A 19,253-nucleotide genomic window follows, 5' to 3' on the forward strand; every position below is an offset into this window, starting at 1 on the left:
CTTCATGCCAAATAATCTGGAAAATTTCAGTTAGCTTTTGGATGAGCAATGGACCCCCCACCCCCACTTTGTAGATCTCACTTGGGATAGAAAAAGTACCAGATGCTTTGACACTTGAAAGGAGCTTAATAGCATTCAAAACCTCTTCTTCAGATGTGACTTCAGCTAGGAACTGATTGACTTCAACTTGAGGTAAACAGTCAGTAACTTCTGTATTGAGTGAGAATGGTCTGTTAAGAACACTATAGCCCATCTCTTTCTAGGATCACATCCCTATCAATTGTCAATGTGGATCCATCAACACTGAGCAATTGAGGTGCATCACATATCTTTGGCTCATAAACAGCCTTCAGGACATCATAAAAGCATTTCGATTTCTTACTATCTGCATAAAGAATTTCATCTACCTTCTTACTGAGCATTTCTCCTAGTTTTTTCTTGTACTTTACTTTTAATGGAATAAATTGATATCTTCTTAGACATGAATGAACTGTCCTTCTGGTACATCCTATGGAGTTCTCTTTTTTCATTTAGCAACTTCTGTATTTCCCCATCATTTTCATCAAACCAGTCTTGATGTTTGCAAGTGTTCTGGTTCAGATGAGCAAATGCAGTGCTATATACCAGATCTCTGAAAACTGCTCATTCTTTTTCTGTTTCACTGTTGCCAAATGTGTATTGATTCAGTTTTCCCTCCAAATTAACAACAAACAGGCCATGCTCAGAGAGACACTCTAATCTCTTGAAATTAATTCTTCTAGTAGTTACTTTGCCTTGGGGTCAACTCTTTGGTTGAACATGAATTTTCATCTTAGAGAGCATGAATCTGTAATCAGTGTAGCAGTCTTCACCAAGCATTGCCTTTGCCACTCTCACATCCTGTCTGTCTCTTCTCCTTGCAATCACATAGTCTAATAGATGCCAATGTTTGCTACAAGGATGCATCCAGGAAGTTTTAATTGTGTTTATACAATTGATGAATGAATACTCTGCAGCTTTCCAGAAGATAGTGTGTCATTGTTCTGTAGTTTTGACTATAACTGTACAACTTTTCCATATTTTTATTTCTGAATGACTATTGTTCTCATCATGCAACTCCTGGCATTACATAATTAATGGCCATTTGTTTTATGGACTTCACTGGATATGTAAGAGTAAAGTATGGGTAAAGTAAAGTAAATCTCAAGTTATTCTTAACTCTTGATAAAAATCAGTTTTGTTCAAAAAGACAATGTTTTGAGAAACTTTTCCTCCAAATAGTGCATTCCTCAACATTTTTCTAGATTCATAAGATGTGGCTAAACAATGCAGTTTCAGTAATCATCAAAAACTTAAGGAAGAAAATAATTTCTTAAAAACCAGAATTAAACTAGGAGAAACTAATGATGTTCTAAGATAAAATCAAACTAATGAAAAAATTAAGAGAATATGAAATATCTCATAAAAACAATTGATATGGCAAACATATTAAAGAGAAATACTTTAAGAATAGTTACACTATCTAAAATTATGATTACATTAAGAATGTTGATACCATTTTACAAGAAATTATGTAGGAAAACTGCCCTGAAATTATAGAATAAGAAGAAGACAAAGCAGAGAGAGAAAAATCCACCAATCACCACCTGAAAGAGATCCCAGGAGGAAAATTTAGAGAAATATCATAACCAAGTTTCAAAGTTCCCAGGTTAAGAAGAAAATATTAGAAGGAAGAAGTTGAAAGCAATTTAAATAACATAGATTTTTCTCCTGGATTATCATATCCTTTTTTAATCCAGAAGGTTGGCACCAATCCATGGGAACCAAATAAATCCAAATACCCACATAGTTCTGGTGTCTTTGGTGTCATATTAGATCATGTCAATGAATCCACATCTGAGAAGATTCCCTTAAACTTCAACAAAATAATTACACCTTTCTCAAATACTAGAGCCTTGCTTGGGTCAGGGCCATTATTCACAGTCAACCAACTCTGCCATATAATTCCTCAATACTGATGACCAGTAGGTTCCATGTTTCTCCTTCTTTAAATTCTCTAGAATTTACTACTCCTGGGTACTCATAATATCAGTTCAAGACATTTTATCTTTACAAACTTCTTTCAGAATCCTGGAATATTTTGACCATGGTGTAGCTAAATTTAAGAATTTGTCAGTATATGTTTATTCAGTGTATGTTCAAATAGTTGAAGTTACTATTATTACTATACTATAGCTCTGCTAGTTTCATTAACTCTATAATTCATCATGTATTTCCTTATTCTAGTCGAGTAGTCTCTAATATAATTGCATTAGTTTTTGGCTTCATTAAATCCTATCTAAATGATTTCCATTATGTTTCTTCCTTTGGGTTCATTAATTTCCTCATAAGGCTATGTTTTACCTTGATGTAGATAGATAGATAGATAGATAGATAGATAGATAGATAAGATAGATAGATAGATACTGTATTCCTAATCTTTTATTTTCTATTTTGAATAAGACATTCCATTTCCATGGTTGGCGTTCCATAGAGATTTAGTGATATCTATGAGGACAAATTCATATTTTTAAGTAGTTATATAAAATTCTGAACTTTAAAAAATGTAAGTCAATTATGGTTTATCTTCTAAGAATTATTCATTTAATTTAGACAGCTTTCCACCAAAAATAACAAAAGCATAAGATTATAATTATGTTAATGTCAGAAAACCACAACTAAGGACAGATATATCATTTTTCCTACAATTCTAAAAATCCCTTTAGTCATCTTTCAATGAATAAGTGAGAACTAATTCTTGAACAGGAGATATTTGTAAGAAAGAACATAAAAATAGAGTGGAATGAAAGCTGAAGAATGTGGTCATGGCCACCAATGAACAGTCTTAGCCAATAATGAGAAATTTGCTTCAGTTCTGAAAGATGGGAGTTATATGGGTTTCTGAGATTGAATTTGCTTCAGGTCCCCCATTTGGATATACCAGGTGTCCCCAAAGTCTTAGGGAAGCTTCAAACTATTAGAACTTGAAAAACTATATTGAAGAGAACAGTTTCCAGCACTGAGACTTTGGGGACATCCTGTATTGTATGTTACATCTCCACTCAGTGAAAGATGCTCTTTGAATCGTTTTGACTGACTATCTTTCCCCAAGGTGTTTAAAGGAGAACCAAATATAACACCAGGGAAGACAGAAAGAAAATAACTCTAGACCACCAGAGTCAAACTATTGCAATTATCTTAATGTCTTGACAATTTTCATTTTCTCCTTTCTCTTATATCATAATGTGACTAAGCTTTGGTTGGTCAGAACAAGGTTAACTGACACTTGGATTAAACAAATAGTGAATCTGGGCAACATATTTTAGATTTATCTTAGTTTAACAACTGTGGCCCCAGGGTTGGATTGAGAGCTGAAGAAGCATGATGCTAGTAATTTATGATAGAGTCTGAGGTATATGGTGAGAAGTGGGGGACTGAACTTCTCCATCATCCATGACTGTAGCTGTCAGAATATGGAAAGCTCCTTTTGGAAAATTTATGTAAACATAATTTAAAAAAAGGAACTTATGGTTTTATATTATATGCTGTGTAATTTTTATTAAATATTTTTGCCTAGACCAACAAAAACATGTGGCTTTTGGATCTAAGGGAAGCTATAAAGAAAGTATTGATGGTGAATCTAAAGAACTGGATAATAGTGAAAAGGAAGATGAATTTAAAAAGGTATTTGTTGCTAAATAAATAAATTCATAGTTTCAAAGTATTATAAAATTATTGAATTGTTAGTAACCCTAAATGTCAACTGATGTTCTCTCTCTGCAAGAAAATTTGCACTTGAAAAAAATAGAAATGTTTAGAACAGGGTGAATGGGACTTCTTTTTTTTCCCCTGGGGAAAAAAACAAAACTTGCTTTGTTTGTAAACACAAACATCCCCAACAATTAGGGGGATGACTAGGAAAGGCTATGAAAGACTGAAAAGTAAAAGACAAAGAATACACCAATGTGCAGTGAGCATGTATAGACAGGTGAAATCATGTTATAAGAAAAACTGTGGAATTGCTCAGATAATATTTTTGAGCTAGAATTTTGTTACATAAAATCCTTTTTTGAAATAACCTGCAACAGGAGTCTTAGTTTTACCTTTTGTCATTTGTTGTATATTTTTGGTATTAGTTCATAAACTATTCTTCTGCCTTTGTGAAGATTAAGAAAGGAAAAGATTGAATTTCATTCAGTAGGCTCATGTACCATCCTGTCCCATCCTTAATGAGCAACAAGTTCCATATGAGTCAGCAGTGTAAAAATGGCAGACACTACTGAATCCCCCCCAAAAACTGGTATGAACTTAAGCTATGTCAATTGAAGCACAGAGCATTAAACTAGAGTAATAATAGTTTCCCTCTACTGTTCTTGGTTCAGAATTCAATTTTTTATTTAGTCCTGTGTATAAAATTAAGGGAGAACATTTACAAATTTCCTGAATAGGATGGCGAAATTGGAAATCACAACACACAAATATTCATTTTCTTTAAACCATTTATAAACTATAATAAAGGAAAATTCAGACTTGGTAGAGTGAAAAGTTTCCTATCCAAATAAAGCTGACCCAATGTAGAATGTATCGGAAATCTCCAAATAGAGACTTGATGACTGCTTAATATTGTAAAAGGCATGTGCAGAACTAGATGTCCTCTAAGGTCCTTTGTGAGTTTTAGGTTCTGTGATTCTGTGTTTAGGTCAATATTTAATTTATATCTTCTATGATACTGTATTGTTATAATTCCACTTCTTACATCCTCATTGACTGTTTCCTTAGCTAGTTTCTTCTCCTTTCCCCATTGAGACATAGATGTCACCAAGGTTCTGTGGTTAGGTTTCTTTTACATTTTCTTCCTCAACTTTGTAAAATACACCATATCAATTTTTCCATTGCTAAGAGTGCCATTCATTTATTTCCAACTACCTGTATATATTTATGTATGTATATATATATATGTGTATATATGTGTGTGTGTGTGTGTGTGTGTGTGTGTGTGTGTGTATGTGTGGGTGTTTGTGTGTATGTTTGTCTAAACTGAATTCCTTTTCTTATTCTTCCTCCTCAAAACAAAGAAAAACCCTAGGAAAAACAAATCCCTGTTCCTTTCCCTTAATTTCTAAATAGATTCCTATGCTGGAAACTTAAGAATTATCTTTGGCCCTACCTGTTCTTTCATTCTCAGTTAATTTCTATTTCCTTGTAGATTTCTCTATAGTAATAGATGGCTTCACATAATTGTCTGAGGCATGTAATAACTCCCATAACGTGTTTTAAGTAATAATAATGGTAATGATAATAGTCAGCATTTATATAGTGTTTTAAGATTTGCCAAGCAATTTTTAACAACCGTCCTATAAGGTAAATACTATTATTATTCCCATTTTACTGCTGAGGAAACTGAATGTTAAAGAGGATAAGTTGTCTTAACCAGAGTCAAATAACTTAAGCTTCTGAGGCAAGAATCACACTTAGATCTCCCTGGCTGCCAAGTCCAGCACTAATGGAAAAAGGAATGGCAGAATTTAGTTCTAGGAGTCAAATATTTTTATTGTTTCAAGCAATCAGATTTGTGGGCAGGCAATTTAAAGTTAGTGAGATTTAAAGGAAGTCAGGGAAGATTTCAGGAGAGAGAGTTATAATACCAGACAGAATACAGAGAACTTTTTTCCTTCAAAAAGCTTCTTCTAATGAAAAGGGATCATTTATCCTGGTGAATCTAGGACTTCTGGATCTCCTTGCTTCTGGAGTAGAACTCCTTTTGTATTAAAAATTCTTAAAATAACTTTTTTACCTTAATAATTTTTAATGGAAGTATGAGTATTTCAGTTTCTGATACTGAAAAACATGGGAAATGGAAAAAGGAGACATAAACAATGACATCACCATTTCCTAAAGACATTTAGCTAATGTAAATTAATTACCATAATGAAGAGTACAAAAGTGTCAAGAATAGTTTCAACTGACCAATTCTTTTCTCCACTAATGAAAATGAGTCCCAGCAAATTACATGAAAGAATAGAAATGATACAAAACAAAACAGGAGTTAATGAATGAAAAAGCATAAATGTTCATGGTATATGAAATCCAATTGGGGATACTCAGAAAAATCAATATATCAAGTAGGTTTTCTTATTTTAAGTCAGATGGAAAGTCCCTGTTAGGGTGAGGATGAATTTTCTTTAATATAATCTCCAGTAAGAAAATCATGTCCATTTTTGATATTGAGCCATTGGAAAATGCCAAGGATGTTGATGGCAAGAATTTTCTTTTTTAGATTGTCATTATCTGTGGCTACTAACACACCAAGGGCTACCCCACTGGCAGATGCAGTTACTACATTCTGTCTTCCTGACTGTAAGCAAAGTATATGTGGAAGGGGCGGGGTCAGAGCAGGACAGAGGAGGCCTTGTGTTGTAGAGCTCCTGGACTCAGGGTGCTACATCTAAATGGATAGAATGGTCATGTTAGTGTTATTGATATATTGCACCTTCTGTCTCACAGGGTTTGTCCACTCTGTTGGTGACAGTTGTTTGATAGCTAATGTTCATAGAGACGATAGACGCTTTGCCCACAGAGTTGTTCCTCTATAGCTATGGCACCTAGACTGGAGGCATGGGCAGTGTGGTCTTGGTGTCATTATTATCCCGAGCTACTGGGTTTGGGGCTGTCTTTACTGAAGTCTGAGAGTAAGTTTTTTGAGGGCATGTATTGGTTCTCAGTGTATTTTAAGGAAAGGATACCAGAGTCTAAGAAAAAACCTGAGATATTATTGCTAAAAGAAGGGGGAATCAAAGAAAATTAATAACTAATGATATTTTCTATTCATTTTATTTCATTCAGATGTCTTCTGCCACTATCTCCTTCACCTTGGCAAATCAAATGAACTCTTCCCATTTCATCTCCTTCAACAAATTGTCCCTTTTGTTATCCCTTCTTTCCTAATCTTCAGCTGTTCCCTATCTATTATCTGCTTTCCCTAATACCTAAAAAACTACTTGTGTCTCCTATTTTTTTTGCAAGGCAGTGGGTTAAGTGTTTTGCCCAAGGTCACAATGAGGTAACTATCAAGTGTATATGGTCAGATTTGAACACAGGTCCTCCTGACTCCAGGGGTGCTCAATCCACCTACTGCCCCATATCTCCTATTTTTGAAAACCCTTCACTTGTTCCATCCATTCCTGCTATCATCCTGTGTCTTTGTAAGACTTGTGGCTAACCTCCTTGAGAAGGGCATCTATACTGGGTGCCTCTGCTTCCTTCCTCTTACACTCTTAACTTTATTTTTTGGAGTTTGACTTCCAGCCTCATTTAATTGAAACCATTCTTTCAAAAGTTCCTGATGATCTCCTTAATTGTCAAATCTAATGACCTTTTTATCCAGTCTCCATGCTTCTTGGTCTCTCTGCATTGTCTCCTTTCTCTTTGACACCCCTTTCTCTTGACAGCCCTTTCTCCAGGTTTCCATGATACTATATTATCCTGATTCTTTTTTGCCATTCAATTAGGTTTTATTAAATATCTTTTTTGATCGTTATTTTATTTTTCCTATTACATGTTCAAAAAAGTTTTTCAATATTCATCTACTTGCATATTTATAAATTACAAATTTTTCTACCATCCTCCCTTCCCACTCCCACTTTAAAAAGTGAACATTAGGGGTCGGCTAGGTGGCATAGTGAATAAAGCACTGGCCTTGGAGTCAGGAGTACCTGGGTTCCAATCTGGTCTCAGACACTTAATAATTACCTAGCTGTGTGGCCTTGGACAAGCCACTTAACCCCATTTGCCTTGCAAAAAACTTTAAAAAAGTGAACATAGGATCCATTCAGATTTTGTGGGTTGTTTATTTGTTTTTTTGTTTTATTTTCCTATGGAAAAGAATGGTGTTGTACATAACTGATCTCTTAGGGCTGTCCAAGATCTCTGAATTGCTGAGAGGAACCACATCCATCATAGTTGGACAACTCAACAAAGTTGTTGTTAATGTGTACAATGTTCTCTTGGTTCTGTTCTCTTCACTTAATATCAGTTCATGTAATTCTTTCCATGCTTCTCTGAAGTCTGACCATTCATAGTTTCTTATAGAATGATAGTACTCCACACATTTATATATACCATAACTAGTTCGGTCATTCTTCAATTGATGGGAATCCCCTCAATTTACAATTCTTTGCCACTACAAAAAGAGCAGCTATAAATATTTTTGAACATAAGTGAAGTTTCTGATTTTTAATGATTTCTTTTGGATAAAGAACAAGTACTGGTATTATTGTATCAAAAGGTATGATCATTTTTATTGCTCTTTGGGAATAGATTTATATTGCTTTCTGGAATGGTTGGATTAGTTTGCAACTTCACAAGAATGCATTAATGTCTCAATCTTCCTACAAACTCTCCAATGTTGATCATTTTCCATTTTAGTCATCTTAACCAATTTGATATGTGTGAGGTGGTACTTCATAGTTGTTTTAATATGCACTTCTCTAATCATTAATGATTTGAAGCATTTTTGTGTAATCATATATAACTTTTAGTTTCTAAATTTGAAAACTGAATGACTTGCAACCTCACAAACATGACTGTTATTTACATGTTTCAAAAATGAGACCTCCATCAGAAGCCCTAGGTGTGAAAATTGTTTTCTGGTTTTCTTTTCTTCTAATCTTCGATGCATTAGTTTTATCAGTGCAAAAAATTTTCAATTCAATACAGTCAAAATCATCCATTTTGCAATCCATAATATATTCTATTTCCTATTTGGTCATAAATTTCTCCCCCATCTCTAGATCCTACATATAGATTATTTCTTGATCCTAATTGGTCCATGGTATCACCCTTTGACCTAAATTCTGTACCAGTTTTGGTATAGGGTGCTAGACATGGTTCTATGCCCAGTCCCTGCCATACTACTCTGTAGTTCTCCCAGCAGTTTTTGTTGAACAGTGAGTTCCCATTGCAAAAGCTAATGTCCTTGGGTCTGTCAAACAATTGATTAGTATAGTCATTTATTATCATATCATTTTGATGACTATTATTTTATTGTATAGTTTTTAGAACTGTTACAGTTAGACCACTCTCCTTCACATTTTCTCTCAATTCCTTTGTTTCTGACCTGTTGCTCCAGATGAATTTTGTTATGATTTTTTCTAGCTTTGTAAAATAGGTTTTTGGTAGTTTGATTGGTATGGCACTGAATTAGTAATTTAATTTGGGAAGAATTGTCATTTTTATTTTATGACTTCACCTTAACCATGAACAGTTGACATTTTTTCCAATTGTTTAGATCTCATGTTAATTTTGTGAAAAGTATTTTGTAATTATGTTCATGCAGTTTCTAGAGTTAGATTCCCAAATGTTCTATGCGATCCACAGTTACTCCAAATGGAATCTCACTTTCTCTCTCTTGCTTTTGGGTTCCATTGTATATACACAGAAATGCTGATGATTCATGTGGGGCAATTCCACATCTTGCCACTTTACCAAAGTTGCCAGTTGCCCCAAGGAGTCTCCAAGTTGATCCTCTAGGGTTCACCAAGCCTACCACCACATCATCTAAAGAATAAAAGTCCTGCTTCCCGATTGCCCACCCCAATTCCCTCAATTTTACCCTACTTCTCCCATTGCCAAAGCTTCACCTCCAATACCATATCAAATAGTAGTGGTGATAATGGACATCCTTGCTTCATCCCCAATCCCATTGTAAACATTCCCAGACCATCCACCTTACACATAATGTTTGCTGATAGTCTTAGATCGATATTGCCCATTTTTTTAAATAAAAACTCTGTGCATTCCTATACACTCTAGTGTCTCCAAATGGAATGGATGTTGTATTTCACCAAAGGCTCTTTCAGCATCCACCAAGACAATCACATGATCTCTGTTACTTTTATTTTTAATATGCTCAGTCATGCTGATTGTTTTCCCAATATTGAACCATCCCTGTCCACCTGGCATAAATCTTACCTGACCATGGTGCATTATCCTAGTAACAACATGCTGCAATCTTCATGCTAAAATTTAATTTAAGATTTTTGAATTAATATTCATTAAGGAGATTGGTCTACAATCATGTCTGTTTTGGTTCTCCCCAGTTTAATCATCAGCACACTGGTGTCATAAATGAATTTGGCAGAACTCCTTCTTCTTCTATTTTTTAAATAGTTTAAGTAGAATTGGAATTAGTTTTTCCCCACGTGTTTGGTAGAATTCACCTAGAAATCCATCTGGACTTGGAGATCTCCTCTTAGGGAGTTCATTGATGGGACCACTCTTCTGAAATGGGACCATTCATCATTTCTTCTTCTGTTGATATGGGCACTCTATATTCTTGTAAACATTCATTTCTTTCCCTCAAACCCATTGGCACACAGTTGGGGAAAACAGTTCCAAATTATCTTCTTAATTCCTTCTTTTTAGGTAGTGAGTTCACCTCTTTCATCCTTGACTCTGGCAATTTGATATTCTTCCTTCCTTCTCTTTCCAATAGGATTAACCAAATCTGCTCCATTGGTCTTTTCATAAAACCAACTCTTAGTTTTATTTATTAGATCACTGGTTTTCCTGCTTTCAATTTTATTAATCTCCGATATGGATTTTCAGAATCTCCAAATTGGCATTCAACTGAGGATCTTCAATCTGTTCCTTTTCCAACTCTTTTATTTTGCATGCCCAATTCATTGATTCCTACTCTTTATATTTTATTCATATAAGCATTTAGAGACATAAAATTTCTCCTAAAAATTGTTTTGACTGCATCTCACAAATCCTGAAATGATCTCACTGCTGTCATTCTCTTTGATGAAATGGTTGGTTATTTCTTTGATTTGTTGTTTCATCCACTCACTCTTTAAAACTAGGTCATTTAGTTTGCAACCATTTCCCAGGCTAGCTTCCATGGTCCTTCACTACAGATATTTCTTACTGTATCATGACCGTAGTGTCCCCTAAGATGTTTCCTTCCTCACTCCGTTCAATAAGATTCATTTTTCTTTTGCCTTGTCGGAGATTGAGATCACCATCCTTGATTATTTTTTACTTCCACAGAAGCTTAATATATTTTACTCCAGCCCTTTACCTCTATCCTGTATGCCTCTGCTTCATATGTGTTTCCTATAAACAACATATTGTAAGATTCTGTTTTTTAATCCACTACACTATCTGCTTCCCCCATGAAAATTCATCCCATTCACATGCACAGATCACCAAATGTGTATTTCCCTCTATGCTTTATTTCTCCATCTATACCTTCCTCCCTCCCTTCCCCCATTCTTCCTCACCAGTGCCTTGCTCCCTTTCCCCTTTAACTTTTCTTTTAAACTTTAACTTTAGTTTTACTTTTTTTTTTTGACTTTTGCAAGGCAATGGGGTTACGTGATTTGTTCAAGATTACACAGCTAGGTAATTATTAAGTGTATGAGACCATATTTTGAACCAAGGTCGTCCTGACTCCAGAGCCAGTTCTCTATCCACTGTGCCACCTAACTGCTCCTAGCTTTACTTTTGCATTTACCTTCACCTTCCCTTCCATCAGTCCCTTCCACCATTTCCTTTTTCTTCCCCTTTCTCCTCTTCCCTGTGTGGCAGGATAGACCTCAAACCCAACTCTGAATGTATGCCATTCTCTCTCTCAGTCAAATACATTGAGAGTATGATTTACTAAGTGTTCACAGACTTCCCTTTTGCTTTCCACTACAATAGGTCCAAAATATCAGATTCCAGACCCTCTGATCCTTCAATGTTGAAGCTGATTAGTCCTATGTAATTCTGATTGTGCTTTCTCTATATTTAAATTGCTTCTTTTTTAACTGCCTGCAGTACCCTCTCCTTCATTGAGAATTCTGGAATTTGGCTAAGATAGTCCTTGGAGTTTTTATTCTTGAGTCTCTTTCTGAAGGTGTTCTGTGTCTTTCTTCAAGCACTGTTTTCTTCTTGATCTATATATCAGGACAGCTTTCCATGATAACTTCCCAAAAGACATTTGCCAGGCTCCTTCTGTGATCTAGGCTTTGAGTAGTCCAATAATTCATAGATTATCTCTCCTGGATCTATTTTGCAAGTTGTTTGCTCTTCCTAAAAGGTCTAATATTTTCCTCAACCTTCTCAGCCCTTTCATTTTGTTTGATGGAACCTTGTTTGATGGAATCTTAGTGATTCTATTGGATGGAACCTTGGTGTTCCACAGAGCCATTAATTTCTATTTGTCCAATTCTAATATTTATGTTTTTTTCTTCAGTTAAATTCTGTGTCTCCTCTACCAGTTAGTCTTCTTCTAAATGAATTGTTTTTATTTTCCAGTTGGGCTATTATATTTTTTGATGAGTTACATTTTTTCTAGTTGATCACTTCTACCCTCAAAGAAGTTGATTTGATTTCTTCAGTTAATTTTTCATAATTTTCCTGCATGGCTCTCATTTCTGTTTTCCATTTTTCTTCTTCTTCTCTTCTTTGATTTTTAAAAGCCTCCTTAAGCTCTTCCATGAGATTTTGGATTTGAATACAATTCATAAACTTCTTTGAGACTTTCCATACAGGTAATTTTTTACTGCTTTCTTCTTCTGTGATGGCATTTTTATCATCTCTATTTGAATAGTAGCTTTCTGTGGTTAGTGTTCTTTTTGTATTTTATTCATTTTGATAGTTGAGCTCTGTTCCTGGGTTATGGAGACTATAGTCCTGAGCTTTTTGTGCTGGGGAGAAGATCTGATCCCTGGCTTATTCCATGCCGAGATGTTACCTATGCAACCCAGGCATTGCCTTTGCAGAGGTTTGAGTCCTCATGTGCAGGCTTTTCCCATGTGATGGTTTGTTCCCAAACAAGTCTGGTTTGTTACCCCAGTGTTCCCAGGGCTCAAACTTTGTTTAGGATTGGTACCTTCCCTGCTAGTCTGCTCTCTAACTGAGCTAGGACCTGGGCTGCTATCTAGCTGACAGGATCTGGGCTGAGTTATGTCTAAAACATATCTGCTGACTTTCCTGCTCTCCTGATTAGCTGGGCTATATTTACTCTTTTCCCCCAAAGAGACTGACCTTCACTGAAGATCCTTTTGATGACTAGAGTCAAAAACCTCTTTTTCTTTTTTTTTAGATGGGATCTTTAGCTTTAATGTCTGTGTAGAGGCTTCATTTAACAATGTGTAGGGAAAATTCTAGAAGCATGCTAGCTTCATGACATCAGCTTGACTCAGTCCTGGAAGTCTTCTCTATCCTTATTCTTTATCTAAATTTTACGAGTTTGACTATTCCTTTTGAATCACTTTTTTTTGAATCTTCATCCAAGTCACACCTAGTAATAATGAGTTTCCTTCGAGACTTTTGTTTTCAGCCCCCTTCTCTTTTTCTTCTATAATACTTCACTTGTTGGTTTAATTGCTTCTCAAGGTTTCAATGACTATTACTATACTGAAAATTTCCTGATCTGTTTATTCAACCTCTTTCTCAGCCTCCAGTCTTCATTTCTTTTTTTTTTAGTTTTTTTTTTTTTGCAAGGCAAATGGGGTTAAGCGGCTTCCCCAAGGCCACACAACTAGGTAATTATTAAGTGTCTGAAACCAGATTTGAATCCACGTACTCCTGACTCCAAGGCCAGTGCTTTATCCACTATGCAACCTAGCCACCCCAGTCTTCATTTCTAACTGCCTAGGGAACATAACCTGAATATCCTATAAACTTCTTTTTTTCACCTTAAAGTTTTTTTAATTGTTCTTAGGGGTTTTTTTTTATATCCACAGAACCCTACTTTTATTTATTTGTTTTTAAATTTTCATTTTAATTTATTTACAAATTACTAAAATAGTCTTGTTCTAAGGTAAATATAATTCCTCTTCCCCTCCCCCAAAATAAAAATTCTCACGAGAAATAAAGTAAAAGAAAGAGAGTCTGTGTTCCAATACCATCATCTCTGTCTCTGGGATGGTTCACATCCTTTATCCTAAGTCTATCATAGAAGTTACTTCCATATTTTTCCACAGTTGCTGTAATTCCCTCCATCCATTTCTCCCCACTCCCATTTATTGCATTTTCTCTCTTCTTTGCCTTTATTCCTCTTCAAATGTGTGCTATGGGGCAGCTTAGTGTCACAGTGGACAGAGCACCAGTCCTGGGGCCAGGAGCCCTCAAGCCCACATTCCACCCCAGAGACCCAGCAACCACCCAGCCCCATGGTCCCAGTCAGGCCACCCAATCACACTACCTTGCAAAAAGTAAAAAAAAGAAAATATGTCATGTCTTATTATCTTCTCCCATGATCCCCCTCCTAGCCCCCATCCCCTTTCTCTCCTTTTTCTTCTGGATTTCTATACCCTATTAAGTATGTGTGTCGTTTCCTCTCTAAGCCATTTCTAGTGAGAATAAAGGTTCCCTCATTCCCCCTCACCTTCTCCCTTCCATACCATTGCAAAAGCTATTTCTTGATTTTTTACAAGAAATATCTTAGTCTATCCTACCTTCCTTTTCCTTTCTCCCAGTACATTTATTTCCTTTTCACCCATTGATTCCATTTTTACAATATATTAGACTTTCCACTTCAGCTCCCTCCTGCAGCTTGTCTATATGTGTTCCTTCTAATTGCTCTAATTGCTCTAATAAATGAGAAGGTTCATATGAGTATTATCAGTATCATCTTCCCATGCAGGAATATATGCAGTTCAACATCATTAAATCTCTCATAATTTACCCTTCTCGTCTCTATGCTTCACTTGAGTCCTCTACTTGAAGATTAAACTTTCTGTTTAGCTCTGGTCATATCAACAGGAACATTTGAAAAAATTTTGAAAAAAAGGTGTTTCAGTCTGTGTTCTGATACCATCAACTCTGTCTTGGGTTGGTTCACTTTCTTTATCATAAGTGCATCATAGAAGTTACTTCCATATTTTTCCACAGCTGCTGTTGCTGATTGCAATTCCCTCCATCTATTCCTTCACACTACCATATATTATATTTTACCTCTCCTTTCACTCTGTCCCACTTCAAAAATGTGCTGTGGGATAGCTGAGTTGTGTAGCAGACAGAGCACTGGCCCTGGCCCACATCCCACCCCAGAGACCCAGCAACCACTCATCCCCATGGTACTGAACAGATCACTCAATACTTGCAAAAAGTAAAAAAAGAATGTGTGTTATATTTGACTATCCTCTCCTATTATTTACCCTCTTTTCTATTACCCACATCCCCCCTTGTGCCCCCTTCTTTCCCTTTTCTTCTAGATGTCTATACACTATTGAATGTGTATGCTATTTTCTCTCTGAGACATTTCTGAGGAGAATGAAGGCTCCCTCATTCACCATTGCCTTCCCCCCTTCCATACCATTGCAAAAACTACTTGAATTTTCTTTTACATGAAATATCTTAGCCTATTATACATCTCCTTTCTCTTACTCCCAGTACATTTCCCTTTTACCCACTGACTCCATTTTTACAATATATTATGTCTTCAAATTCATCTCCCTCCTGTGCCTCATCTATAAAAGTGACTTCTATCTGCTCTATTAAATGAGAAGGTTCATATGAATATTATCAATATTATCTTTCCATGCAGGAATACATGCAATTCATCATCATTAAGTCCTTCATAATTTACCTTTCTTGTCCACTCTTTATGCTTCACCTGAGTCCTGTACTTGAAGGTCAAATTTTCTGTTTACCTCTGGTCATTTCAACAGGAACATTTGAAATTCCCTGGTTTCATTGAAAGTCCATCTTTTCTCCTGGAAGAGAATGTTCAGTTTTTCTGGGTAGTTGATTCTTGGTTGCATTCCAAGCTCTTTTGCCTTCCGGAATGCTATATTGCAAGCCCTATGAGTCCTTAATAAAATTGGTGCTAAGTTCTGTGTGATCCTGACTGCAGCTCCACGATATTTGAATTGTTTCCTTCTGGCTGCTTGTAATAATTTCTCTTTGACATGGGATTTCTGGAACTTGGCTATAATATTCCTGGGGGTTGTTTTTTTTTTGGATCCCTTTCAGGAGGAGATTGGTAGATTCTTTCAGTTTCTATTTTGCCTTCAGCTTCTAGGATATGAGTGCAGTTTTCCTGTAGAAATTCTTTAAAAGTGAATTCAAGGCTATTTTCCTGATAATGACTTTCAGGCAGCCCAATAATTTTTAAATTGTCTCCTCCGGATCTGTTTTCCAGGTCAGTTGTTTTTTTCTATGAGATATTTCACATTTTCTTCTAGTTTTTCATTCTTTTGATATTGTTTTATTGTCTTTATTCCTCACAAAGTCATTAGCTTCCTTTAGCTCCATTCTACATTAGAAGGAGTTTTCTTCAGAGAATTTCTTTAATCTTCTTTTCCATCTGGCCAATTCTGCTTTTTAAGGCATTCTTCTCCTCATTAACATTTTGAATTGCTCTTTACATTTGATCAAAACTGGTTTTTAACATTTTATTTCTTCTGCATTTTTCTGGATCTCGTTCACCAAGCTGATGATTTGTTTTTCATGTTTATCCTGCATCTCTCTCATTTCTCTTCAATTTTTTTCCTCTACCTCTCTCACTTGATTTTCAAAATCTTTTTTGAGCTATGTCATCATCTGAGCCCAACTCCTATTTTTCTTGGAGGCTTTAGATGCAGAAGCTTGGACTTTTTCACCTTCTGTGTTTTTATCCTCCATAGGACCAAAGTAAATATCTATGGTCAGGTTCCTTTTTTTCTGTCTACTCATTTCCCCAGCCTATACCCTGGTTTTGGAGTGCTTACTGAGCTTTTGAGTTATTGGGATACCTCCTGCAAGGACCTCATTTCCTTCAAGGTCTTAAGAGAGGCTCTGACTGCTGGATCACCACAAGTCTACCCCTTTGCTCTGGAGCTGTGAGGAGGATCCCTGCTCTATAGCAAATGGGGGGGGGGGACCCAGGCTGTGACTAGGCTCTAAATATGGACAAAGCAGCAAAGTCCTGTCCCAGGGACAGAGGAGAGACCTTCACAATCTCTCCCCACCACCTTACTTTCTTTGGGCTGAGTGCTCTGGAAGCAACAGCCTAGAGGTGGCTCTGTGGGCCTGCTTCTGTTTTTTGGGCTGTGCTGATGGCCATGGCTGCATTGAGGAGGGCCACACTGACCTGGGCTTTGAGTTTTCTCTGATGATCTTCCAAGTTGTGCTTGGTGTTCCCTGGGTTAGCAGGTCAAGAAACAGCTTCTGCTGCCAGGAGCTGGCATGACCAGAGACCCAGGGCTAGAACTCTAACTCTCCCACACAGTGATCCTAGATGCACTGCCACCCCCTCCAACCCCATGGACTTTCAGGTTACTTTAGACAGGAAAGATCCTCACTGGATCTTTCCTTGGATTCTATCTCTTGAAAATTTAGTTAGAGCCATAATTTTAAAGTTTTTGAAATATTTTGGAGAGAGCACCTAGGAAAGGTTGTTCTCATGCTGCCATTTTGTCTCCACCCCCACCCCATGAACTTAATTTCAAAATGACAGAACTGAAATTATGATCTTCCCTCTTCCTCCTTTTCCCCATTTCCCTATTACTATTGAGGGCACCATCACCCTTCCATTCACCCAGGCTGGCAAATCAGATACCATCCTTGACTCCTCACTCTATCTCACTTCTTATATCCAATCATTTTTAAAATTCTCTCCTTTCTATCTAATACAGCATCCCTTGTATATGACCTTTCTCTTTTCTAAAACTGCCAAATTCCTGGTGCATGCCCACATCACCCTAGGAATGGAATATTGGAAATATAACTTGTTTCCTTGCTTGAAGAATTTCTTCTCTCCATTCCAGGCTCTAGTAACCTGACAAATTGATTTTCTCCACTATTCAATAAATTTCTAATCCTCTTTTAAACTTGAAGTAATAATATCCTGATATAGTTACATACTTTCTTGGGAATCTATAGAGGTCCTGTATTTCTCAATGTTTATTCATAGTTGTCTATTCTCTTTTTAACTGCTCTGGAGACCATATTCCTTTCTGTTATTGATATTTTACTTATTGGTTTATCTGCTTATGTTCATGTTCTTTACTTTGAGTTACATTCCTCTTGAAATCTTGATAATTTTATTGTTTTTCTTTTTTATACTCCCCCATTCATATTCTGACTCCTTTGACCTTTCCCTGGGGGACGCACCTCAGATCCATCTCAGCCTCTTTTCACACTGAGCAGTTTACACTTAACATCTACAGTGATTGAGGAGCAGACAGGAGTGGCCTCTGCTGGAGACTGGGTTGTTTTCTTTGGGCTTCTCACACAACCCACTATGGCCCACACTGCCATAGGTGCATGTTCTTCCTTAGTGCCCTCTGGTCTTCAAGCTCTGCCAAGCTGAGTTCTGCTTTCCCAGGCTGAGCAAGGTCCTACACTAGTGCTTTCTGTGGCCCCCAAAGAGGTGGGGCAGCTGAGAATTCATTTTATAGGCGCTGACCAGAGAAGGGAACAGGCAGAGAGGGCTCACAGAACAAGCCCCTGGAGCCTTAGGGCTGCTCATTCAAGGCTGTTCTTCCATCACTAGGCATTTTACCTAGCTATTCCCCTTGCCTGGAATGTGTTCCCCAAGTCATTCCCTGTTCCTTCAAATCCCAGCTAAATCCCAGCTTCCACATGGATTCCAAAAATTCTTTCCTCTTGATTATCTCCAATTTATCCTCTATGTAGCTTATTTGTACCTAATTGTGGGCATGTTGCTCCTCCATTAGCTGTGAGCTCCTTGGGAGCAGGGACTGTTTTTACCTTTCTTTGTTTCCCTAGCACCTAGCAAAGTGCCTGTCAGACAGTAGATATTTAATAAATGTTAATCGTCTGACTGATGTTCTGTCCCATCTTAATAGAATTGTATAAGAATAATCTATACATGCACTCAGGGCATCTTGGGTCACTTGAGAAGAGAATAGAGAGGCATAAAAAAGTAAGTGATTATTTTATGGCTTAGTTTTGTTTAGGCAGAACATAAATTGAAAGCAGTCTGGTCAAATATGGCATGAATATTCAAAGTATCCCTCTATTGCTGCTACCTTCATAGAACCCATTTTAACCATCCTCCAATCCCTCATTTCCCAGAACTTTGTTGAATTGATTTGTTGATCCCTGGAATCAGATTCTTTCTTTAAACTTCTCACTCATTTTTTCCCCACATTGTTATAAATCCTTCTCCTGGTATACAACTATGGCTTGGACTCTGTCAGTCCTCTTGGATCTTCTCCTTCTTCAGTATTGGTCATCCAGCTTTGCCCCTCAACCAGGGGTAACCAGGGGTAATACCATTTGCCCTTCTACCCCAC

General features: G+C 36.7%; 1 protein-coding gene across 1 annotated transcript in view; it reads left to right on the top strand.

Annotated features, from left to right (window-relative positions):
- Positions 1–19,253, top strand: part of LOC141489202 (dynein axonemal heavy chain 8-like) — a 395,310-nt gene that overhangs the window by 95,556 nt on the left and 280,501 nt on the right. Inside the window, 1 exon segment of the mRNA XM_074189981.1 lies at positions 3,596–3,702. Within this exon segment, the coding sequence (XP_074046082.1) occupies positions 3,596–3,702 (107 nt within the window).

The sequence above is a fragment of the Macrotis lagotis genome, chromosome 5, assembly GCF_037893015.1.
Source record: "Macrotis lagotis isolate mMagLag1 chromosome 5, bilby.v1.9.chrom.fasta, whole genome shotgun sequence".
Lineage (NCBI taxonomy): Eukaryota > Metazoa > Chordata > Mammalia > Peramelemorphia > Peramelidae > Macrotis > Macrotis lagotis.